At 40.7% G+C, this 26,269-nt stretch overlaps 1 protein-coding gene across 7 annotated transcripts in view; it reads right to left on the bottom strand.

The window, feature by feature from the left end:
* Positions 1 to 26,269, bottom strand: part of SORCS1 (sortilin related VPS10 domain containing receptor 1) — a 572,111-nt gene that overhangs the window by 183,830 nt on the left and 362,012 nt on the right. For all 7 annotated transcript variants that reach the window (XM_060099829.1, XM_060099837.1, XM_060099849.1 and 4 more), the window contains exon 5: positions 11,314 to 11,387. In XM_060099829.1, coding sequence (XP_059955812.1) covers positions 11,314 to 11,387 — 74 coding nt within the window. The remainder of the gene's footprint in view (positions 1 to 11,313; positions 11,388 to 26,269) is intronic.

Below are 26,269 nucleotides of genomic sequence, written 5' to 3'. Positions count from 1 at the left end.
CCAACAATGAAAAAACAGTGGGACTAGTGTATTTCCTCTAGTTATTGTCTTTAGAGGAAGACAGATCCTGACAGACAGATAGACAAAATTCCATTCTTAATCCAAAGGGCCGTTTTCAGCCACTTACTTAGAATTTTGTAGAAGGGATTCCTTCAAGTCAGAAGTCAGATATGATGAGCCCTAAGTTTTTTAAGAATCCTGAGATTCTGATGCATAAACACATCAGGGCTAGTCAGCATCTTACTGTTGCTTTTAAGATCTTCCTCAGCCCACTCTGCATTTCATTCCTACCCAGTCAAATGATCCAGGTTCTGGGTCTTCACTACCCTCCTGTGTAGAATTCACCATTCCATATCTCATTAGTTATCTATTTAGACAAGCCTATCTAACCTTTGATTTGAAAAATAAATATCTATGGTTGTCTCATCTCCAGTATCCACTCCTCATCTTTCAATCATTCAACAAATATTTATTGTGCACCCATCTCATCAATTCCAAAACGCTCTTTTTTTTTATTTTAACATCTCTTAAATTAGTAGGTGTCTTAAAATCATTGAAATGATAAAGTTTAATAGGCAGAATTATTTTGACAGATACACAAAATATGGGTGCATCCTCATTTAATGAAATTTTAGATTTGAAGCTACATGGTGTATACCAGGTACCATTCTGGGCACTTTACTATCCTAGATTTTTGGTCAGTTTCTTCTCATCTTTGGCCTATTAACAGAAACATTCCTTTCCTTAGGAGCCATTCCCTAGAGACCCATCATCATCTAATTTAATATAAATATATTTGTGTGAGTGTGTGTGTGTGTAAATCTTTTCCTTTCTTTTTCCTCTTTCCCATTCCTCTGTTTTAACATAAAATATGTTAAGATGGCTGACCTTACATGTTGGTATTTTACTTATGGAATACAGAAAGGGGAAGTATGACTCCCTAGAAGAAGAATATCACCCAAGGATATTCCCGACATGGGCAATTATTTTTTCATCTTTTTAGGAAGATATTTATCATGTTTTAAGTTGTATGGGGGGTTCTCTCATGCTAGGTAGATGCATAATTTTGTTTTCATTTGGAAGTCATACATGATTTAAAATGATGTGCACAGGTGCCAAGTTTTCAAGGGGTGGACTCTGGTGATTTTGCACTGGATCAACCTGGCGAAGATGTGACTATGTTTTCCAGAGTCTCTGTATGGTTTCCAGTTACAATGGCCTGAAAGGAAATATGTGTGACACCTGCAAGGCAGGAGGGAAGTAGTGGCTATTTCACTCTGAAGGTCCCTTTGGCTAGAGGTGGTGGGAGGCACTGCAGAAGGACTGGAAGTTTCTATCGAGTTTGTCCTTGCTCTTCCCTTCACAATTACAAGTCCAGCTTTTCTTCCAAACTTCCAGTCTTAGGACCTTAGGCATCAAGCCAGATGTTTGGCTGCAAACTCACAGAGGGGCAGCTATGCAGGGGCAATATCCTTCCACAGACTTCTCTGGGGGCTCCCTTTGCAACCCCACCTCAGCAGCTTCAGGCCCCCTTCAGGGCAGGGGCTGTTTCCTCTATCTTTATGGCCAGGAGTTAGCTCTGAAAATGACTCAACTGATGTAAATTAAATGAATTGTAAGATAGGAGTTTTCAACTATCTGAGAAGCTACAAAATAAAACAGTAAGCTGATTTTCTATCCATTGTTCTTAATTCTGGGGCAACAAAAACAAAACTCATGCACACATTAAAAATGCCCACTGGAAGTATAAATTATTAAATCAAATATCAAAGTGAGATGGCCACATTGCAGAAACTCATTAATACCCACCTTGTCCTATCCCTCTTTTAAATAATAGGTTATATTTATTCACCATGTATTATGTGTTTAGAGTATAACCTGGAATCTCATCTTAATCCTGACAACAAATATATGAGGAAGACACTGACTATGATACAAATAAAGACAATAAGGCTTAAAGACGTTAACTAAATAGCTCATCATCACACCCCTTGAAAACAGGATTCTGTTGATACCACAGGCATTCTGACTCCAGATCCCTCACTCTGAAACACCAAACAACATCTCTTATTGGCTAAATGGAACATACAAAGGTGGACAATGATTAACTGAGCAAGGGAAACCACATACACAGACACTGGACACACCCACAGGCTCTTGAACTTGAAGGCTAAATGAAGTCTGATCACTAGGGCATAAGTCAATTTTTTTTAATATTAGTATAAATTAGGAAGCCATAATTATGAGGATTTTCCCCTCTTTCACTCTTTCACTGTCATCTCTTGTACTCTGCCATCGTAAGAGTTCTTAGTGGAAATCTAGAGAAATGACTGAATCTCAGTTGCTCAGAGATAGAGGAGTTACAGTCCATGGAGCCAAGAAGTCATCAAGGAGGAGAGGAATCAATAATGGCCATTAGCGAATGCAGGTCACGAGAAAAGTGATGGGCTCACAGTGTAGCAGGGGAAATTTAACTTAATGTGTAGGGAAAACTTGCTAATCACAGGAAGAGATTAAGAAGGGAGGAAGGGGCTTCCCTGGTGGTGCAGTGGTTTAGAGTCCGCCTGCCGATGCAGGGGACACGGGTTCGTGCCCCGGTCCGGGAAGATCCCACATGCCGCAGAGCGGCTGGGCCCGTGAGCCATGGCTGCTGAACCTGCACATCCAGAGCCTGTGCTCCGCAACGGGAGAGGCCACAACAGTGAGAGGCCCACGTACCGCAAAAAAAAAAAAGAAGTGCAGGAAGGTGCAAGTGGATAGGGAAATAGCACTCAAGTGGAGCTCTTTAACAGGAAAAAAAAAAAAAAAAGATAAAACACCAGTCCTCTCGAGGATAATGAAAATCCTCTTATCCAGCACGCCTAGTATAGGTGCAAGAAATGCCCCATTGGAGCTCTTGGTATGTGATCTCAGGAATGATTTCCTGCTACTTCTCTCTGCTCCTTACCCAAGCCACGCACATGGTTCAGCTCATAGTCTCAGAACCAGAAGAGACTGCCAGAGAAGAGAGAATAAAGTCCATGCTCTAAAGGACGGAGGGTTCTGAGTTCCTCACCTGAATTCCACATTCTGAAGTGTGTAGAGGATCTGTCAGTATTCTACGGCACAGCTGCCTGTGAGAGCAGTCTAGGAGGCAGCCACACTGTTTTTTTTTAAATTCCTCGGCTAACATGGATCTCATGACTCCTTAGGACAGCCTGTCGAGTTAATGAACAACCTACTGCATAGAAAACTGTTCCTTTTACTGATCTAGAATCCTCCCCACCTTTCAATACACACTTTGATGGCGTCAATGGCTTAGAAGTCTAACCTATTCAGGCTGGAAGGAAAAACAGGTCATCTATTATGGTTCCCTGATCAAGTCCATTCAAGATGAGTTTCAACTGGAGGTTTATGTTTGTGCATATACATATATATGTGTACTTGATGAATTTCTGTGTGTGTGTGTATGTGTGCACACACTACAGTTTCTACTATTCCATTTATTGTTGTACACAAGATAGAAATACATTAATGAGAGTCTTGGTCCTTAAGGAACTTATCCTCCATCAGGAGATGGAAATGAGGAAATAAAAAGATAGAGCACATACTAAGTGCTAAGTTACTTAATAATAATTATGGTAATATGTCATTTTTCATTCTCAAAATAAGCCTTTGAATAAGGAAACTGAAGCTCGAGCAGGTGAAGTAGTTTCTCAAGATCACCCAGGTAGTAGATAGTGAAGCTCAGATTTGAAGCTTCATATGCTGGCTCTAAGCCTGTACTCTTTCAACCAATCCCACACACAGACCTGTAATACAACACATGCTATGACACATTATGTTTTATTTATGACATAATCACATTTAAATTTGAAGAAAGAGGTTCTTCTTGCCTAGAAAAACAAGAAGCAAGAATCAAAGAAGGCTACATGGTAGACACAGCCATCAGCATAAGGCCATAAAGGTCTGATACTGTGATCCTAATAATGACAAATACCCTCATACATTGTCTTTGCATTCAAAGACCAAAACTGTCCTGATACATAGTAGGTAATAAGGTTAATCACTGCAAAAACAAAAAAGGACAGTTTATCCCCAGGTAAGAGTTGTATAAAACCATAGAGATAAGAGGTATAGACTTCTCCATAGATGAACCAGTGCTTAGACTTTTTATCTGGCCTTCTGGAATTTAGCACAAAGAACTAGGAGCATGGTGGTTGGCTCAGAAAATATATATCTGAACCCAGGTTTGCAAGAACCTGGTTACATTCTTACTCTTTTTAATTTTATGTTGTAGGCAATGAGGAATGGGGCAAACACTCGATCAGGGAAATGCTTACACGACTCCTTTGGCAGTAGTTACAATATGAGGGGATGGATGGAGGGGCCTTTTCACTATTCCTAGTGACGGGGATGCTGAACCAGTGTAATGCTAGGGAGGGTGGAAGAGGAGGTGGACAGATATAACTTGCCTGATTTAGAACCAATGGGATGTGGAAACCCAAAGATTTAAGAGTGAGTAAGAGAACAGAGTTGAATATGACTCTAAGGCACTGAGGCTAGGATATAGGGAATACAGAAATATGGAAGCTCTAGAAAAAGTTGATTTTGAATGGTGGGATGTTCCACTGCCAGCTCACATAAAATTGAAAGCGAGTGATGGTGTTTTTTAAGATGTTCTCTGCAGAAAATAACTAGTTTCATAGATGTGGGTGAAGGATGAGGCAGAGTATCTTTAAAAAATAGCCATACACCCTATCTAATCCAATACTGTCAAATACAGTATCATATTTTCTAGTTATTTTGATAGCACAGAGTTTTACTTTATACATTACATTTTACATATATATGTATATATACATATATATATATTTGTGGTTTTTTTGTAATATCATTAGACTTCACCCCGTTTCCAGTTTGCAAAACCTGAGAAAGGAAAAGTAGAGAGAATTCTCTTGTTACTGAATCCATTAAGTCCATCTGGGGAAAGAGACAAGAGTCATCTCATGCCATATCCCCTCCAAGCCCCTTTGGTGTGAGTGGCTTAGAAGTCTTGGAGATGCTGTGTTGAATGCCAGCATATCTGAAGGAAGAAGAGGAAGGGTCATGGTGACCTGGTGAATATAAAACAAGCTATCAAACAACAAGGCAAATAAAATGGTGAAATTGGCTTGGCAGCAATATTCAACAAGGACTAGATGATGAGCAGTCGTGCCATGAATCAGCACAGAGGGGAAACTATTTTAAGTCCCAGAGTGTTTTCTGACTATAGCCAGATATAGTAACAAAAGTTTATGGATCTGGGCTTCCCTGGTGGCACAGTGGTTGAGAGTCTGCCTGCTGATGCAGGCGACACGGGCTCGTGCCCCAGTCTGGGAGGATCCCACATGCTGCGGAGCGGCTGGGCCCATGAGCCATGGCCGCTGAGCCTGTGCGTCTGGAGCCTGTGCTCCGCAGCAGGAGAGGCCACAACAGTGAGAGGCCCGCGTACTGAAAAAAAAAAAAAAGTTTATGGATCTGCCTCTTATGCCTGAGGTTAGATAAGAGGACCTTGGGTAGGAAGTGATGACTTCATGTATAACTTTGCTGTACACCTGAAACCAACACAACACTGTAAATCAATTATACTTCAGTATAAAAACAAATGCCTTTGGAAACAAAAGAAAAGAAAGAAAGAAGAAAAGAGCTGATGACTTCAATGAGCCTCTGGATCAAGTAGAGTCTAGAAAAAGTTAGACCTGATTTATCAGATCCATGAGCCAATACTGCTTATAATTTTTTTTTTCTTAAAACAGGTTGCATTTTTCTATCACAGGTCTTGATGGAGTTTTGATCAATAAATCATTTCACATCATTGGTCTGAGGATTGTTTAAAACAACATATGCAAAGCACACAGCAAAGAGCTAGGCACACAGTAAGTGCTCAAGAAATGGGACTTGTTGCCAAAGATGTGCAATGGGGAGTCATTCATACTGACTGGCATTGAACAATGGGGATGAATGAGAATGTGGAAACTTGCTCAAACACACTGAGTATGGAGCCGGAAGTATCCCTATATCCCTCTGCTATATAATACAGCTGTCTTATGCCCCCTGAAGGATACCACTGAAACAAGATGGCATTCCAGAATAACAACAGGTTCATTGTCGAGCCGACTCTTAATTTTCCATGTGTGAATTTGTCACAGAAAACATGCAATTGCCATTCAGCTGTCCCTGTTTCCAGCCAGCCCCCTATATGTCAGAACAACATAATCAATAAGGTACACCTGAATGTTTTTTTTCTTTTCTTTTTTTTTTTTTTTTTTGTGGTACCAGGGCCTCTCACTGTTGTGGCCTCTCCCGTTGCGGAGCACAGGCTCCGGACGCGCAGGCTCAACGGCCATGGCTCACGGGCCCAGCCGCTCCGCGGCATGTGGGATCTTCCCAGACCAGGGCACGAACCCGTGTCCCCTGCATCGGCAGGCGGACTCTCAACCACTGTGCCACCAGGGAAGCCCTGAATGTATTTTTAATTAACTGAAACAGTTCTAAGGTTGCCTTGTCTTTTGCATAGATACTAGATCACTGAGTGGTTTCTAACGAACACTGCCTTCCATTGCTTTGTCCTAAACTCGAATCAGATGCCAACAAACCACATTCATCAACCTCTAAAAGTAAACTTGGCTTTTGGCAAAAGCTTCACTTATTCAAGGCATTTGGCTAACATTGGTCCTCCATTTCATGTTCTTCTTCAGTGTCAAATGCAACACGTTGTCTCTTATCTATCCAACTGTTAAACTAACAGTTATTGGGGGAGATACAGGTGGAAAATAAGTCTTGAGTTTTGAGCTGATCTTTACTATCACAAGCAAGAGCCTGGACCCCGAGAGACCAAGTTTCAAAACCCGGCTGTATTACATTTTATGTTGGGTAAACTACATCACGTTTCTATTTCATCAAAATGAGAGTAGAAATCCCTACCTCACAATCCTGTTATGAGGATCAAAGGGCATGATTTATCATGTGCCCAGACCATTGTGTATAGTTAATTAACAAATACAAATCCCTAATATGGAATAGTATTTTGCTGGCACTCAGTTCTCCCATCTGTATTTTTTCCGTAATGAAAATCTATCCCTCTATTTTATGATAAAATAATCTTTTTCTCTTTTTTTTTCCTTTTTAGAAATCTTCTCTCCTCCAACCTTGAGCCACGCAGTTTAACTGGGACTCAACACCATCTCCTATTTCAGTTCCCAGGGAAGATATGTGTCTGACCTACATGAGTAATGCAGCCTACTGGGATTCAATCCCTGGAAACATGAGGAAAGAGGCAGACTGGTTTGATGGAGCTTCCAAACTGTTAGATTGTAAGACTAAAGCTGATGACGTCCATCATTGCTACGAATGGGGAAAGCGACCTGAGAATGAAGCCAACATGGGGGAGAAACAAAACTAAGAGACATAAAAAGTCAGCTACTGGGCTTCCCTGGTGACGCAGTGGTTGAGAGTCCACCTGCCAATGCAGGGGATACGGGTTCGAGCCCCGATCCGGGAAGATCCCACATGCCGCGGAGCAGCTGGGCCCGTGAGCCATGGCCGCTGAGCCTGCGCGTCCGGAGCCTGTGCTCCGCAACGGGAGAGGCCACAACAGTGAGAGGCCCGCGTACCGCAAAAAAAAAAAAAAAAAAAAAGTCAGCTACTATTAATAATATGACTATTAGCCAGTGGGAACTTAATACAACTCTTAGACGCCAGGCATACAACCAATTCACAAGAAACATCTCATTTGATTAAGTAGGTATTAATTATCTTCACTTTACAGGGGAAAAAAACTGAGGCACACAGAACTTAACTTCTCCATGACCCCTTACTTAGTAAATGGCAAAGCTAGAACTCACACCTCAGTATCTCTGAGCCCCTTAACTTCCAGGCTGTACGGCCTCCCAGTATAATTGATTTCTGACATAGTAAAGAACAAGACTGCTACAGCAGTTAGTTGAATGAAAAGACACCTATTCTATTAAGGGCAATATTGTGCTAAAATATGTTTTATAAGATGCCCTAAACATGTAAATCAGTTTTGGAAGCACTTTAAACTCCTTGGAAGAAAGTTCATAAGTATGTCAGTATGACAGCACTGTCAACAACCACCGTGAATCCAAGGATAAACTGTTACACTCCGTAATTGTTTCACAATTGCCACTGATTACTTCCAGGGGTGGCATTACTACTGCCACCCAAAATAAAGACATTTCTTAAGTGTACTAGGTGATGAGGAAAAGATATTAATTCATCTTCATTTTTCTCCATGGGAAATGCTATATTATTACCCAGGGTCACCCGTCAATTCAATTTAGCACTAGAAAAGTTCCCCTTAGTCACCTCTACACTCCCACAGCCAGGTTTCAAGCAGAAATGATTAACGAGAGCTTCTTTCAATTAAGCTTGCTGAATGATCCTAGATAGCCCTATAGTTCTCGTGTAATTTGAAGCAACTGATTTCCAGGGGTCTAATAAATACTGCTTTGAATGACACCTTTTCTGCCAGCCTTAGGAAGTTGCTCAGGGTCAGAAAATACATACCATGTGGCCAGAGACCAAGAGATTTCATCAACAGTCAACGTGCACTGTGCAATTTACAAGGTCTCATGCTTTCTCTGGAAAAAACCAACCTAGCTTAAACAACCCAAGAAGGCCATTTGCCAAGCCCAGTTGGAGAGATACACACGCAGGCATGGTGGCCAAAAGACCTTTGGATTTTCTCTACTCATCTGCCTGAATGGGCTAGATTTCTAGGGCTCACAGCTCCAGCCCAGAAAAAAAATTCCAAGAGGCCTAGGCAATAGAGTCCACTGATTTAGTAGCTCATGGGCTTTGAAGCCATTCTGCCTGCATTTGAATCCTGGCTCTGCTGTGTGACCTTGGCTAAATTACTTGACCTCTCCATGCCAAAGGTTCCCGATCTGTTATGGATGATAATGCAAGGCTTACTTCATAGAATTGTTCTGAGGATTAAATTGCTTAAGTTTGAATAATGCCTATCACAATATCAGGACTTGAATGGAGAGACTCCATTCCCAGAGGCAGAGGAGGGGTATCATTCATTTCACTCAACAGACAGATTAATTAGAATTTATATATGATCATGTGTATCGTTTTTATAAAGATAATGATATGACATTTGGTTACAAGGGCTTTGCTAATCAGGCTTACAGACAGAAGAACCCCATTCCAAGAACAGATAAGAATGGGTTCAATTACTACCAGCCAAAGCAATGATGGATTTGTTCACCTCCCAAAGCTGTGTGTAAACAAGCCCTTCAGTGAGTTAGAAGATACTGTGTACCCTGTACCGCTTAACATGGGAAATTCTCTCATCCTTTTTTTTTTTTTTTTTTTTTTTTTTGGTCAGTGTTTTTCTTTGTTTCTATTGGTTGGAACAAACTTCTCTCCAGTCACTTGAGAACTGCAACTTTCTGCCTTCAATTGCTGGGTCCACATGCAGATATATTCAGTCACTTGGAAGCAGGACTTAAGGAATGATTTGTCCCTCATACCTTCTCATTGGCAAAGCATCAACTTCATTTCCAGGTTAAACCAGGGGAACCACATTAATTTAGTTTGGTCTTTTATTTATTTATTCTCTGAGGCTTTTCTATGAACATATAACACCCAGTAAAAGAGAAAAAAGTATGGACCTGCTTTCCAAAAAGTGACTTTATAATTTACAGGCAAAACACATGGAGATGCAAGGTATCTCATGAATAAGGGACAAAATGAATAAGTGAGGAAGAGAAGAAATGCTGATCAGAGAAGGGAGACTCAGTGACAGCTACCACTGAATTCCTGGAGAGGGGCATCCAACTTAGATGCCAAAAACAAAGCTTCAGCCATTCCTGAGTGGGAGCAGCAGGGAAGAGGTGAATGATTTCTGAGCAACAGAAACCCTATTTAGTTATCAATGTCTCTGTGATGGGGAAAGAAAAAGTATCTTTCCATATACAAGTCTCTATGTGTTAACTTTGAGCCAGTTTGTTTGCAAATGACTTGTCTTTTACTTTTTCAGGCAGTTTCACTAGTGTCTTAAGAGATTTATCTGTTCTCTGGCTTTCAAATCCCACAGGGTCTTAGGGCAGTGTTTGAAAATAAGAAAGATAAAAATGCATTCCTCTTAGAAGTGAGAGAATTGGAGTGGTGGGGGAAGCTATTAGGTATGTGGAAGTCCCAAGGCATGACGAGAGGCAGTGTGATTTCAGGAGGAGTAAAGGGGAGACAGCTTTTACTGTCCTAGCTGCAGGAAGCTCATTGGCTCCTAAAAGGTCATTGCAACAATGATTCTCAATGATGTGAACAAGGGATATTTAAACTCTTGTCTGAGCTAGTTCTGCAGGGCACTGTTTATACTAGCAGAAGTCTGGAAACAACCTAGATGCCTTTTCCATAGGCAGATTAGATAAATTAGGATAAGGCAGAATCACATCTTTTATAGGGTTTAGGTGGTAAATTCTAAAGGGATTGATAAGTAATGTCAACATTACACTAGAATGCTTTGTACTTGTTCTTATTTTGCTGGGATCTAGGCCCTTGGAAACTCAGTAGCTAAAAGGAACTTGTATTGTCCCTTCTTTTCAATTGTAGTAACCCAGGGAGGGAGGCCACCTCTAATTTAACCAGGGGGATGGGCTCAGGAGGTAAAAAAAAAAAAGAATATTACTTTCTTTGCCTCCTTTTCTGTGTTGTTCAAGCCACCCAGTCTATGGTATTTTGTTATAGCAGTCAAAGCTGACTAAGAAAAAACAATTACTAATATGTATATTTATATTTACACGCATTTAGTAATTCAGAGAACATTTATGGAAGGATAAGTAAGAAATTAAAAACATTGGTTGCATCCCATTTGATGATGAGAATGTCTAGAAGACTTGAAAGCAGGAATTGGACAAGGATCTGCCTTTTAGACTAAATAAGATCTACTTATTTACACTGAAAGCCTTTATACAAACATGCCGTATATGTGTGTATCACGCTTTTAGTAATAAAAGTCACTATTAAAATGTTCTTAAGTGTCTGTCTCAAAGTCTCATCAAAATATAACAGAACAACAGTTACAAAGCCCCTGTTGTCCATTAATCTCAGTTATTTATGTTGGGTTTGTTAAGTGATTTATGACACTGCTTTAACATTCCCTTAAGATGTTTACCACTCCAATGTCACCTTCTGCCCTAGGGGATGTGTGCGTAACCCAATAAGAACAGACTTCATGTGAGTTCTGGGTGAGGAAAAGATTCCAATGCTCATTTACACAGGTGATATCTTAAATGTGCTAGAAAATAGAGTGAGACTTACCAGTAGAATCTGTTCGGTATGACCCCTTCCTGGATAAGCTGCCACCTTCTCCCAAATTCAGCAGAGCTGTATAACTGTGGACAACAGAAAGTATTCAACACCACGACTTTACGGTACATTGAATGCACAAACATCAGTTCACTGGATTATTTTTATTATTATTATTATTATTAACAATAATAATATCTACCATTTATTTAGCACCCATTCTATGCCAGATGAGTACTCTGGTATCAGTTCTACTCCCCACGTACATTCTGCAAGGCAGAATGCAGACATTAATATCCCCATTTTACAGTTGAGCAAACTGAAGCTCACAAAGATTAAGGGATTTGCTGGAAATCACATGCCACTAAATATTAGAGTGAACTGGGATTCATACCCCGTTTTGCCTGGTGAGCTGTACCGCTGGCCCTAGCCTAGGCAGACCGTTGTCTGGAATACAAAGAAGTCCAAAATCTAGACCTGGCTCTCAGAAAGCCAATAGTATAACCAAAACCTGACTGAAATAATGAGCATGCCACCCGTGATAAAAGAATGCAAAGGAAGGAGACTCAGAAGTCCATCAGGGATGCTTCTGAGATATGTGGGGACTCAATTGGGATCTGAACGAATGGCAGAATTCAAACTGACAAAAATGGGACGGGCGTTACTCACAAAGGGAACAACGTGGGTCAAAGGTGAGAAATGCAGGGACGGTATATGAATAAGCCTGGCTTATCTAAATGAATTTAGATGAAAATGTTGAGGGCAACTTGAAAAAGGCTTTGAAGGCCAAGTTAGGGAGACCAGAATCGATCCTGCAGGGAAGAGGAGCCAGTGTTGTTTTCTTAAAAAGGAAGCAGAGGAACTTCAGGCTCTAACAGCAGCCCACATGGACTAAGCTCTTACTATGATCCAAGTGCTTCTCCTGCATTCCTTCATTTAATCCGCACACCATCACTGCCAGTATTATAGCCATTTTACTGATGGTTATTGAAGATTTCAAGTCCAGTTGCTACACTGCTTCAGTGCTTTCCAAGGGCAACTGCAAGGAAACACTTTTCATGAGACAGGGTCTAACCCTCCAAATACTCCTTCCCCTCCAAAGGTCTTTCTTCTCTTACATCTCGTTCTTCATTGCTGGCTTGCTCCATACCCCTGTTCTTCTCCAGTAATTTTTATAGCACCACGGAACCTTTTCTGCCTCTAGACGTGTCCTCTGATGGCAGCCCAGAGATTCCTATTACTCTAGGTATTCTGGTTCCCATGGACATTTGGCTGCTGATTGGAAAAATACCATTTGGAACATCTCCTTTCTGCTATGTGCCTGGTCTGTAACCCACTCACATCGCAGTCGTCCACCACTGCATTTGCCAAGTCCCACAGTGAATGGATGGTGAGTCACTCTGTACTGAGTACTATGATTGTCCTCCCTCTCCAGCCCCAGCACTCAGTGAAGGGTCAAATGACTCACCAAGTGACTCACCAAGGCTGCAGATGTACCAGCCATGTCCAAGAAATAAGTCAGCTCAAGTGGGTACTTACTGACCCTTGGAAGAGCTTGCTACTACGACATTGTATCCACTGGATCAAAACACATCCTGAAGTCAAAAAAAGGCTGAAATATTTGGCTACCAAAGCGAGCAGCTCACTTGGCCCCAAGTACAGAGTATTTGGGCATCCAGCCAAGAAGAATCTGTGGCTTTTTCTTTCAAGTCTTATTACTTTTTTCTGCCCCATCATGCCTGGGGGAGAAAGGTTTCCTGGGTATATTTCATGCTTGATTCATTTTAAGGGCACCAAGGAGAAATGGGGAGACAGCGTCCCTCGTAGAGATAACAGAAGATAAGACAACACCCCCCCTCTTGATTCAGAACCCAAGCAGCCAGAGGGTGCACGTCCTGCTTCTTGTTTCCCAGCATGTCCTGAACACTTGCATTTTGATATTCAGACTTGGATTACAACAGCAAGCACTTGATCCGGAGTGTCTGATACTTCCTCTCCCCTTGCACCATCTTTTTTAATTGAAACCCAGAGCTGCACTGCTTTCTACAAGTTTAAAGGACACAGAGATCACACCACTGTGTGTGCCTATATCTATTTATAAATGTATGTTAATACCTATATTTATATATAAAGATTTATGCATATGTAAGAGAATCAGGGTGGTTTGAAATAATAATAATTCTCTGTGAAGGCTAGACTCGCCACCTATATTCTGAAAATCATATATAAACTCTGAGCTCTCCTAAGGCTACACCAAGGGATTGCCATCTCTGCCTTTACACAGAATTCATCTCTGTGAGGAATTGTTGGGTTCCAGCATCTGTGTGTATATTTTTTTTCTTCTATGTCTTTTTTAATTGATCCCCCTAGGCTTGGATTCAGAACCTGTGGACCAGTCAGGTATGTCCCATGATAATTGTTTGTATCCTCTTCAAGGGGATGCTTTGTTATTTATGAGCATCCAGAGGCCCCTCAAGCAGTGGGTACACCAAACAATCCAATAAACCAAGGCTCTCTTATTCAGCTCAGTGACATCTTTTATAGTTTCCTATCTCAAAAGGTACCCTTTAGTGTCAGTGGACTCGTTTTCTCACCTTTCCATTCACACATGGGCACATGCCTCCTGCCATGCCTTCACTGGTGCTACCCACTCTGGCAGAGGGGGCTTCAAGACTTGCCTACCTCAATGCCAGTCTTCTTTTTCAGTCCAGATCAGAGGACATCTTTTCTATGAACCCTCTCCTACACACTGAGATTTCCCAGTGGCCTCATTTCCAAAGAATTACGGTACAAGGAATGCTATCAAACTGTAGTCCACGTATTTATATTTAACTTTCTTAGTAGCCTTCCAAGAGAGCCTTTTATTAATGCAAGGCAGAAATTCCTTCCTATCTAAAATCACTCTAAAATATCTGAGATCACTCACTGCCTCTTTGATGAGATCACAAAGTTTTTAGGTGTCTGGAATCCCATCCTTCTGTGTCTATAGAGCACCTAGCCCATAGTAGATGATGAAGGTAGAAAAAAAAAAGTATTGACTTTACATCATGCAAATTGCCTAGCCATGGATCTACCTAGTAAAACACTCAGGTTTCCCAAAGGATAGACAAAGGTAATTTAGCAGAGGAATTATGTTTTACTTCCATGGATCCACAGCTAGAGGTCTGTACCTAAAACCAACAAACAAAACTATAAATATCAGTACATTTGAAACTTGCAAGGACTTGCAGGCAGGGTCTTGAATATTCACCCCTAGACAGAGCTGCTCTATATACTCCACCTACTATTTCAAACCTTTTCTCCCTAAGAAGTTAATTCTCCAGCCTGATGTTATACCAAGAAAAGAAGAAAACAACTCACAGCCATCCAAGATAATGTGCTAATTAAACCTGCAGAATCTGGCAGCAAAGTTTTCCTCCACTAAAAACAGTGCGATCAAAGCCTTTTTTACCCAATGAATGTCTCAGCCACCAGTGGAAGGCTTTCCGTGTAGAACGAGTCAATGTCCTTTAATAAAATTCATAGTGTTGGCAGCACCTAAGTAAGATTTATTTCCCTCCCTGTCTGTCTCCGGCTCCAAGGTTTCTCAGTTCTGTCAGAACACAGAACTGAGAACTATCATTACTATCTGTCACATCAGAGGAAGCATCGGCCGCTTTCTCCAGCAGTGCCAAGCCTAGAGAACGAGTGAGGTAGAAAGATCAGGGGGAGGAAGAGAATATTTCAACTAGTTTTAGGAGAGGGCTGCTCACCTACTAAACCTCTATCTTGAACCCCCAAAGGCCATTCTTGGAGAGGTTTAGTTTTGTTTTGTTTTGCTAACACTGGTACAAAATATTGGGAAAAAACGTAGTAGACATTTTAGAAAAGGAGGGGGAAAGGATTCTGGTTAACTAAGAATGCAAGGCAGACAATGCTTCCCGTTTAGAATCACTCTAAACTATCTGCGACCACTTCCCCATCTCAGTAGATACAACTTAATGAGCACAAACCCACTGTTCATCTATGCTCAAGACCTATTAGCAGCCTCAGGGCCCAACCCTCTACTTCGTTATTATGCTGGTCTGGGGCTGTCAACACTTCTTGCCATGTTCCTCCTCTGAAGATTTAGCCCGTCCTTCCTCCCTCCCTCCCTCCCTTTCTCCTTTCCTTCCTTCCTTTCTTCCTTCCTTCTCCTATTTTTTTTTGATGTCTCTCACATTGACTTGTTTTCTTCCCATCTGCCTTTGTCTGCTATAAGAAGAGTGCAGATAAAAATACAGTTAATTGCAAAGGATCCAGTTTCAACGGTTGGTTTTATTATGAGCTTTTAACCAATTGTACAATCATCTCTGGTGTCATGCTCCAGAGGCCTGCAGGGCTGCAAGTTGGCTGAGGGGCACAGGTTCCAAGGGAGAATAAAGAGAGAGGCCACAGGAGGACAAATAGCTTGGAGGTGGGCAAAAGTGAGATTCATTGACTTTGCTCAGGATACCTAAACTATAGCAGATTAAGATGGGCTGAAAGAAGTGGGGTATGAGAGCAGCTGTTTCCAACTTTCATTTTCCATCTTCTTACCATTCACATTTTGGTTGGATCCCTAGCAGAGTGGCATCTTTCTTTGAATAGAAATTCCACTTCCTTGTGTTAACGCAAAAGCTTGCAAGCACCACTGTCTCCAAAAAGTCTTCTCCATAGTTCTAAATGAGATCAATACAGCCCCTCATTTTAGATTGTTAGATAGGTACACATTAGGAATTTTCTTTTGCAGCTAGGAAATTGGCGCAAGGACACCATTTGGTAGAAGGTAAGAGTGACAGCATGTTTCAGTCTTTGGTTGATGGGATTGGATGCTTTCACCACAAAGGTCCCCACAGTGACTTTCCCATCAGGAGGCAGGTCCCTGGGTCTCCCCCACGTGGGCTCCTGCAGAGGTTTCCTTGTTGGAGGAACACTTCCTGCAGTTGGTTCTTTTCAAGGTTGCCTGCTCCCTCCCCTTTCCTTCTCTGCCCTTAATATTTTAGAGGCAGGAGGCTTGCAAATTGCACTTCCTGAAAAGGCTGACAGAAAACCCTGCCAGTTCTATTTGATTTGCCTCATCCTAATACCACCCTAGGGATGGCCTGGGTGCAAAGCACTCATCCACCTCATGACTCTCCAGTTCTCACTGTTGTTACTGCATTCTTTTTAGCAAGAAAGAGATGGGATCTTGAGGACTTCAAATAAATTTCTAATGCCAGCCCCCAAGGCATTGCAAATATCAAGCACTCTCCTCCCCCAGCCGCAATAGGAAGAAAATCAATCCAGAGAAATCCATGGTCTTCAGAGATAAGCTCTGCTGCTCTAGTTGCACAGCACAGGAAGCCAGAACCCACTCTTAGGGGAAATCACATTATAAAGGAACTAAAACTTCACCCAGCGCTGACACAAGCCTTCTCCTTGGCCGGTAGGTACAGGGATAGATAGAGAACCATGATGACCCATCCCAGACCAGCTCCCCCAAACCCCGAGAGACGTAAGTTCCCCAAAGAAAAAGCTAGCTTCTCAGGGGATATCACACACAAAGTATAGTAAGTGTTATATTTTGTCCAGAGTGCTATGGTGGCTTTATGTAAGACAGGAAGAAGCTGGGAACCTGCCAAAGCTTTCAAGGTGGGACTAGGAAAACAGTAAAAGGTCTTAATTTGAAGATGCGAAAAAAGAGTGTTCCAGGGCAAGTGGGTCAGTGTGAGCAAATAAACAGAGCAGCAAAGGTTACAGCGGTATCTTTGTTCTTCTTTTGTCAACTTTAAGAGACCCAGTTTGGTGGAGGTGCGTAAAGGGAAGTGACGTGGGAGTAGAGGCTATAAACATGGCCTGGGAGCAGAATGGATGAATGCAATCCTACCATAACTTGCGGGGAGCTAATGGAGACTGTTCCCAAAGGTCAAAAAACAAGGGCGCCAAGGCTGAGTGCTCAGGCTTTGCTGATGAAGAGAGAGCAGGAATGATGACACGTCACCGGCTCCATCAATCTCTCTGAAGGCTGGATTTATCAAATCTGTCACTGGCCATTCCCCAGCTGTCACCGAAGTCTGTCACACACCCCATAGTTGTGTTTTGCACTTTGAGGCAGGCTTGGGGGATTCGACATATGGAACTGGGGCTGGCTGGGCAACAAGGGCCAATATGTGGCTGTGGACCAGTTCAGTTCACGGACTCTTCCTGTGCTCCCAGGTCTGGAGGTACTCAGGGAAATTTCAAATGCACTCTTGGCCTTAAAGCTTCTATAATATAGATATAGAAATAAATGGAAGATAAGTAAAATGATTAGAAGCTAGTAAGGATCTGTATCACAGATCCCCAAAATCAAGACACTGATGGGAAAAAATGAATAGCCCTCAATAACCATGTAATCATACCATTATTTAAATGAATATATGATGAAGCTCAGCAGGTTTTGAGAGACAAAAATAAGCAGGAGGTTGGGGCTTCCCTGGTGGCGCAGTGGTTGAGAGTCCGCCTGCCGATGCAGGGGACACGGGTTCGTGCCCCGGTCCGGGAAGATCCCACATGCCGCGGAGTGGCTGGGCCCGTGAGCCATGGCCGCTGAGCCTGTGCGTCCGGAGCCTGTGCTCCGCAACGGGAGAGGCCACAACAGTGAGAGGCCCGCGTACCGCAAAAAAAATAAAAATAAAAAAAATAAGCAGGAGGAGAAAATTGTCACTTGGGACATAACTGGAAGTGTGCTTCCGTAAGATGGATCCATTAGCTGTGTGAAGATGGAACAGAGGAGAGAGATCAGTTAGGTGACTGCATCAGGGCAGGGAAGAGATGGGTGCCTGGGTGAGACAGGGCCCCTGGGTGTGGGAAGGAGGAAAGGCAATAACAACAACAATAACAACAATAATAATAAACAAAATTTTAAAAGGAAAAAAATCTGACTAGAAGTAGAGCGTGAGAGAGGGTCACATTTTTTTTTATTGAAATATAGTTGATTTACAATGCTGTGTTAGTTTCAGGTGTACAGCAAAGTGATTCATATACATATATATATATATATATGTGAGTGTGTATATATATATATATATATATATATATATACTCTTTTTCAGATTCTTTCCTATTATAGGTTATTGCAAGATATTGAATATAGTTCCCTGTGCTATATACACACAGGAAACTATAAATTTTGTCTTAAATTTGAATGATGGGCTTTAGATGCTTTTCTGTAATATCCAGATATTTAATCTAATCATTCCAAGGACTACTGATTTATTTTTATTTATATATTTATTTTTGTTTTTTAATTTACTTATTATTGAAGTATAGTTGATTTACAATGTTGTGTTAGTTTTCGGTGTACAGCAAAGTGGTTCAGTTATATATATGCATATATATATTCTTTTTCATATACATATTCCTTTTACATATATGTATTCCTTTCATATTCTTTTCCATTATAGGTTATTACAAGACATTGAATATAGTTCCTTGTGATGTATAGTAGGACCTTGCTGCTTATCAATTTTATATATATAGTAGTGTGTATCTGTTAATCCCAAACTCCTAATTTATCCTCCCCCCACTCCCCCTTTCCCCTTTGGTAACCATAAGTTTGTTTTCTATGTCTGTGAGTCTGTTTCTGTTTTGTAAATAACTTCATTTGTATCATTTTTTTAGATTCCACATATAAGTAATATCATATGATATTTGTCTTTCTCTGTCAGACTTATTTCACTTAGTATGATAACCTCTAGGTCCATCGATGTTGCTGCAAATGACATTATTTCATTCTTTTTCATGACTGAGTAATAAATACTCCATTGTGTGTGCGTGTGTGTATGTGTATACCACATCTTCTTTATCCATTTGTCAATGGACATTTAGATTGATTCCATGTCTTGGCTGTTGTAAATAGTGCTTCTATGAACATTGGGGCGCATTTATCTTTTTGAATGAGAGTTTCATCTTTTCTGGATAAATGCTCAGGAGTGGGATTGCTGGATCATATGGTAGCTCTATTTTTAGTTTTTTAATGAATCTCTATACTGTTTTCCATAGTCACTGCACCAGTTTACAGAGAGGGTCACTTCTGGAAGTTCCAGTCATTTTACCTGGGCAGGAGGAGATGTGACACACAGACCCCTGGGACTAGAGCTGGTGCAAGGTTGGAAGAGATGAGCAGGGGTCACAGTGTTTCAGTCACAAGCTGGTCCCAGGGTTCACAAGGGACTGCTGGCTGCCTGGGAAGCAGCCGGGGCAATGCCCCTCTGACATGCCGGTCCCTCCCTCTCCCTTCCTCTGCTGCGTGATCTTCAAACAACAGTTTTCTCTCTGCTGTGAAACTCAGCTCTTGAAATGTGTACTAGTGCATCTGTCAGAGGGAACAGGTCTCATGGTAGGTTGGAGAATGGAAAGATGGTTACATAAAAATAGAAAAAAAATTTGGCAATTAAAGAAAAGGAAAAAAAGAAAAGTATCACAATGGCTTTTGTAGGGAGGCAAGTGTTTTGGTGGAGCGAGGACTGAGTGAAGAGGCTCAAACCTGGATCAGACTCCTGTGGCTCCACCAACCACCTTGGGAATGTTCTTAACCCTTCAGAGCCTCAGATTCCCCAAATTCTAACTGGCATAATGATACATCTGATGTTTCATGTAAGAATAAATTTGAGGTATCAATGTGAAAAGTCTGGCCTAAGGCTTGCCACAGAGTAAAAGGTCAATACTAGTTCTCACACTATCCCCTTTCTGCTGATTATTGCCTCTAGCCTGAGCTGTCCACAGGCCCTGAGGAAGGGAGAAATGGCAAAGAGAACTTGTGATTGCTTCTTTCTTCCTGACTTTCAGGAAGCCGAGGAGGACCCTAAACAATGCGTCCATGTCCCCAGCCTCTGAGGTTGGATATTGCTTAGCATGGCCTTTCCTGGAGTAGCGGAGGCTGTTTGGCTTTGGATCACAGGTCTTCTTGTTCTGGGACATTGTCTCATCATGACTATAGTTAGATCAGCCAGGCAGGCATTGGAATTAAGCAAGTCAAGAGAGTGAGAGCCTTTCAGATCAGAATTTGTGACTCCATCTCATAGCATTTTTTTTAACCTCCTTATTGGAGTATAATTGTTTTACAATGCTGTGTTAGTTTTACAGTATAACAAAGTGAATCAGCTATATGCATACGTATATCCCCATATCCCTTCCCTCTTGCGGCTTCCTCCCAGCCTCTAGGTGGTCACAAAGCACCAAGCTGATCTCCCTCTGCCATGCAGCTGCTTCCCACTAGCTAGCTATTTTACATTTGCTAGTGTATATACGTCAATGCTACTCTCTCACTTCGTCCCAGCTTACCCTTCCCCCTTCCCATGTCCTCAAGTCCATTCTCTACATCTGTGCCTTTATTCCTGTCCTGCTCATAGGTTCATTAGAACCAATTTTTTTTTTAGATTCCATATGTATTTGTTAGCATACAGTATTTGTTTTTCTCTCTCTGACTTACTTCACTATGTATGACAGATTCTAGGTCCATCCACCTCACTACAAATAACTCAATTTCGCTTCTTTGTATGGCTGAGTACTATTCCATTGTATATGTGTGTCACATCTTCTTTATCCATTCATCTATTGATGGACGTTTAGGTTGCTTCCATGTCCTGGCTATTGAAAATAGTGCTGCAATGAACACTGTGGTACATGACACTTTTTTAATTACTATTTTTCTCAGGGTATATGCCCAGCAGTGCAATTGCTGGGTCGTATGGTAGTTTTATTTTTAGTTTTTTAAGGAACCTCCATACTGTTCTCTATAGTGGCTGTATCAATTTACATTCCCACCAACAGTGCAAGAGGGTTCCCTTTTCTCCACGCCCTTTCCAGTATTTACTGTTTGTAGATTTTTTGATGATGGCCATTCTGACTGGTGTGAAGTGATACCTCATTGTAGCTTTGATTTGCATCTTTCTAATGATTAGTGATGTTGAGCATCTTCTCATGTGTTTGTTGGCAATCTGTATATCTTCTTTGGAGAAACGACTATTTAGGTCTTCTGCCCATTTTTGGATTGGGTTGTTTGTTTGGTTTTTTTGATATTGAGCTGTATGAGATGCTTGTATATTTTGGAGATTAATCATTTGTCCGTTGCTTCATTTGCAAATATTTTCTCCCATTCTGAGGGTTGTCTTTTCATCTTGTTTATGGTTTCCTTTGTTGTGTAAAAGCTTTTAAGTTTCATTAGGTCCCATTTGTTTATTTTTGTTTTTATTTCCATTTCTCTAGGAGATGGGTCAAAAAGGATCTTGCTGTGATTTATGCCATAGAGTGTTTTGGCTAGGTTTTCCTCTAAGAGTTTTATAGTCTCTGGCCTTACATTTAGGTCTTTAATCCATTTTCGGTTTATTTTTGTGTATGGTGTTAGGGAGTGTTCTAATTTCATTCTTTTACATGTAGCTATCCAGATTTCCCAGCACCACTTATTTAATAGGCTGTCTTTTCTCCATTGTGTACTCTCACCTCCTTTATCAAAGATAGGTGACCATATTGTGTGTGGGTTTATCTCTGGGCTTTCTATCCTGTTCCACTGATCTATATTTCTGTTCTTCTGCTAGAACCATACTGTCTTGATTACTGTAGCTTTGTAGTATAGTCTGAAGTCCAGGAGCCTGATTCGTCCAGCTCTGTTTTTCTTTCTGAAGATTGTTTTGGCTATTCAGGGTCTTTTGTGTTTCCATACAAATTGTGCAACTTCTTGTTCTAGTTCTGGGAAAAATGCCATTGGTAGTTTGGTAGGGATTGCACTGAATCTGTAGATTGCTTTGGGTAGTAGAGTCATTTTCACAATGTTGATTCTTCCAATCCAAGGACATGGCACATCTCTCCATCTGTTTCTGTCATCTTTAATTTCTTTCATCAATGTCTTATAATTTTCTGCATACAGGTCTTTTGTCTCCTTAGGTAGCTTTATTCCTAGGTATTTTATTCTTTTTGTTGCAGTGGTAAACGGGAGTGTTTCCTTAATTTCTCTTTCAGATGTTTCATCATTAGTGTATAGGAATGTAAGAGATTTCTGTGCATTCATTTTGTATCCTGCTACTTTACCAAATTCATTGATTACCTCTAGTAGTTTTCTGGTAGCATCTTTAGGATTCTCTATGTATAGTATCATGTCATCTTCAAACAGTGACAGCTTTACTTCTTTGCCGATTTGGATTCCTTTTATTTCTTTTTCTTCTCTGACTGCTGTGGCTAAAACTTCCAAAACTATGTTGAATAATAGTGGTAAGAGTGGGCAACCTTGTTTTGTTCCTGATCTTAGTGGAAGTGGCTTCAGTTTTTCACCATTGAGAACGATGTTGGCTGTGGGTTTGTCATATATGGCCTTTATTATGTTGAGGAAAGTTCCCTCTATGCCCACCTTCTGGATAGTTTTCATCATAAATGGGTGTTGAATTTTGTCAAAAGCTTTTTCTGCATCTATTGAGATTATCATATGGTTTTTATCCTTCAGTTTGTTAATATGGTGTATCACATTGACTGATTTGCGTATACTGAAGAATCCTTGCATTCCTGGGATAAACTCCACTTGATTATGGTGTATGAACCTTTTAATGTGCTGCTGGATTCAGTGTGCTAGTATTTTGTTGAGAATTTTTGCATCCATATTCATCAGTGATATTGGCCTGTAGTTTTCTTTTCTTGTAGACATCTTTGTCTGGTTTTGGTATCAGGGTGATGGCAGCCTCGTAGAACGAGTTTGGGAGTGTTCCTCCCTCTGCTCTATTTTGGAAGAGTTTGAGAAGGATAGGTCTTAGCTCTTCTCTAAATGTTTGGTAGAATTCGCCTGTGAAGCTGTCTGGGCCTTTGTTTGTTGGAAGATTTTTAATCACAGTTTCAGTTTCAGTGCTTGTGACCCATCTGTTTATATTTTCTATCTTCCTGGTTCAGTCTCGGAAGGTTGTGCTTTTCTAAGAATTTCTCCATTTCTTCCAGGTTGTCCATTTTATTGGCATACAGTTGCTTGTAGTAATCTCTCATGATCCTTTGTTTTTCTGCAGTGTCAGTTGTTCCTTCTCCTGTTTCATTTCTAATTCTGTTGATTTGAGTCTTCTCCCTTTTTTTTCTTGATGAGTCTGGCTAATGGTTTATCAATCTTGTTTATCTTCTGAAAGAACCAGCTTTTAGTTTTATTGATCTCTGCTATTATTTCTTTCATTTATTTTTCATTTATTTCTGACCTGATCTTTATGATTTCTTTACTTCTGCTAACTTTGGGGTTTTTTTTGTTCTTCTTTCTCTAATTGCTTTAGGTGTAAGGTTAGGTTGTTTATTTGAGATGTTTCCTGTTTCTTGAGGTAGGATTGTATTGCAATAAACTTCCTTCTTAGAACTGCTTTTGCTGCATCCCATAGGTTTTGGGTCGTCGTGTTTTCATTGTCATTTGTTTCTAGGCATTTTTTGATTTCCTCTTTGATTTCTTCAGTGATCTCTTGGTTATTTAGTAGCATATTGTTTAGCCTCCATGTGTTTGTATTTTCTACAGTTTTTTTCCCCTGTAATTGATATCTATTCTCATAGCGTTGTGGTCAGAAAAAATACTTGATATGATTTCAATTTCTTAAATATACCAAGGTTTGATTTGTGATCCAAGATATGATCTATCCTGGAGAATGTTCCATGAGCACTACAGAAGAAAGTGTATCCTGTTGTTTTTGGATGGAATGTCCTGTAAATATCAATTAAGTCCATGTTGTTTAATGTTTCATTTAAATCTTGTGTTTCCTTATTTATTTTCATTTTGAATGATCTGTCCACTAGTGAAAGTGGGGTATTAACGTCCCCTACTATTACTGTGTTTCTGTTGATTTTCCCTTTTATGGCTGCTAGCGTTTGCCTTATGTATTGAGGTGCTCCTATGTTGGGGGCATAAATATTTACAATTGTTATATCTTCTTCTTGGTTGATCCCTTGATCATTATGTAGTGTCCTTCTTTGTCTCTTCTAATAGTCTTTATTTTAAAGTCTATTTTGTCTGATATGAGTATTGCTACTCTAGCTTTCTTTTGATTTCCATTTGCATGGAATATCTTTTTCCATCCCCTCACTTTCTGTCTGTTTGTGTCCGTAGGTCTGATGTGGGTCTGCTGTAGACAGCATATATACGGGTCTTGTTTTTGTATCCATTCAGCCAGTCTATGTCTTTTGGTTGGAGCATTTAATCCATTTACATTTAAGGTAATTGTCGACATGTATGTTCCTATTACCATTTTCTTAATTGTTTTGGGTTTGTTATTGTGGGTCTTTTCCTTCTCCTGTGTTTCCTGCCTAGAGAAGCTCCTTTAGCATTTGTTGTAAAGCTGGTTTGGTGGTGCTGAATTCTCTTAACTTTTGCTTATCTGTAAAGGTTTTAATTTCTCTGTCGAATCTGAATGAGATCCTTGCTGGGTAGAGTAATCTTGGTGTAGCTCTTTCCCTTTCATCACTTTCAATATATCCTGCCACTCCATTCCTGCTTGCAGAGCGTCTGCTGAAAGATCAGCTGTTAACCTTACGGGGATTTCCTTGTATGTTGTTTGTTGCTTTTCCCTTGTTGCTTTCAATATTTTTTCTTTGTGTTTAATTTTTGATAGTTTGATTAATATGTGTCTCGGCGTGTTTCTCTTTGGTTTTACCCTGTTGGGAGTCTCTGCACTTCCTGGACTTGACTATTTCCTTTCCCATGTTAGGGAAGTTTTCAACTACAATCTCTTCAAATATTTTCTCAGACCCTTTCTTTTTTTCTTCTTCTTCTGGAATGCCTATAATATGAATGTTGGTGCATTTAATGTTGTCCCAGAGGTCTCTGCGACTGTTCTCAATTCCTGTCATTCTTTTTTCTTTATTCTGCTCCCTGGCAGTTATTTCCACCATTTTATCTTCTAGCTCACTTATCCGTTCTTCTACCTCAGTTATTCTGTTATTGATTCCTTCTATAGTATTTTTAATTTCAGTAATTGTGTTGTTCATCACTGTTTGTTTGCTCTTTAGTTCTTCTAGATCCTTGTTAAATGTTTCTTGTATTTTCCCCATTCTGTTTCCGAGAGTTTGGATCACCCTTACTATCATTATTCTGAATTCTTTTTCAGGTAGGTTGCCTATTTCGTCTTCATTTATTTGGTCTTGTAGGTTTTTACCTTGCTCCTTCCTCTGCAACAAATTTTTTTGTCTTTTTTTGGTTTGTTTTTTGTTTTTTTGGTGGTTGCTGCTGCTTTCCTATCTTACTGGTTACTTGGCCTGTGATGTCCAGCACTGGAGTTTGTAGGCAGTTGGATAGAGCTGGGTCTTGGTGCTGAGATGAAGACCTCTGGGAGGCCTCACTCAGATTGATATTCCCTGGTGTGTGAGGTTCTCTGTTAGTCCAGTGGTTTGGACTCACAGCTCCCACTGCAGGAGCTCAGGTCCAACCTCTGCCATGGGAACTAAGATCCCACAAGCTCTCAGGCTGAAACTTCTTTCCAGGGACTAAGTCGAAAAGGAAGGACTAATTTCTTTAAGCAGGAGCACAGCAAGAGGGCAGGCATGCAGGCCCAAAAAACCATTCTTATCCACTCTGATTCTGATAGTATTATTCTGATACATTAATCACCTGCTATTCATAGTCAGATTATATTTTGCAATACAAAAATGTTAATATACTGACTGAACTCACCATTCTGGCAAGAATCCTTTATATCGATAAATACTGAATTGAGTTCTATGTTCTTCTTAACTATTTACCTGGAATAGCGGGATATTAGTACTTGAACCATTCATTATGATTAAAATGTCCTTGTTGCTCATGAAGATTAGAGGACCCAACCCTTCGCTCTGTTCAGTGGCTGCCAACTGGATCCTTAGTTTCACTTAACTTCTTGGAAAATGCATGTCTTTGTTCACAAAGAGAACAGGAGGGTGGTGAGGAAATGTATCACTTCTTTGGTAATAAGTGTTGACATGCAGCAAAAATCGATTGAGTGGAACCGAGGTGGCGGCAGTAGTGATGGCT

This window comes from Mesoplodon densirostris, chromosome 1 (genome assembly GCF_025265405.1).
Source record: "Mesoplodon densirostris isolate mMesDen1 chromosome 1, mMesDen1 primary haplotype, whole genome shotgun sequence".
Taxonomy (NCBI): Eukaryota; Metazoa; Chordata; class Mammalia; order Artiodactyla; family Ziphiidae; genus Mesoplodon; species Mesoplodon densirostris.
Note: the sequence above shows the minus strand (reverse complement) of the source record. Positions and strands in the feature narration are given on the sequence as shown.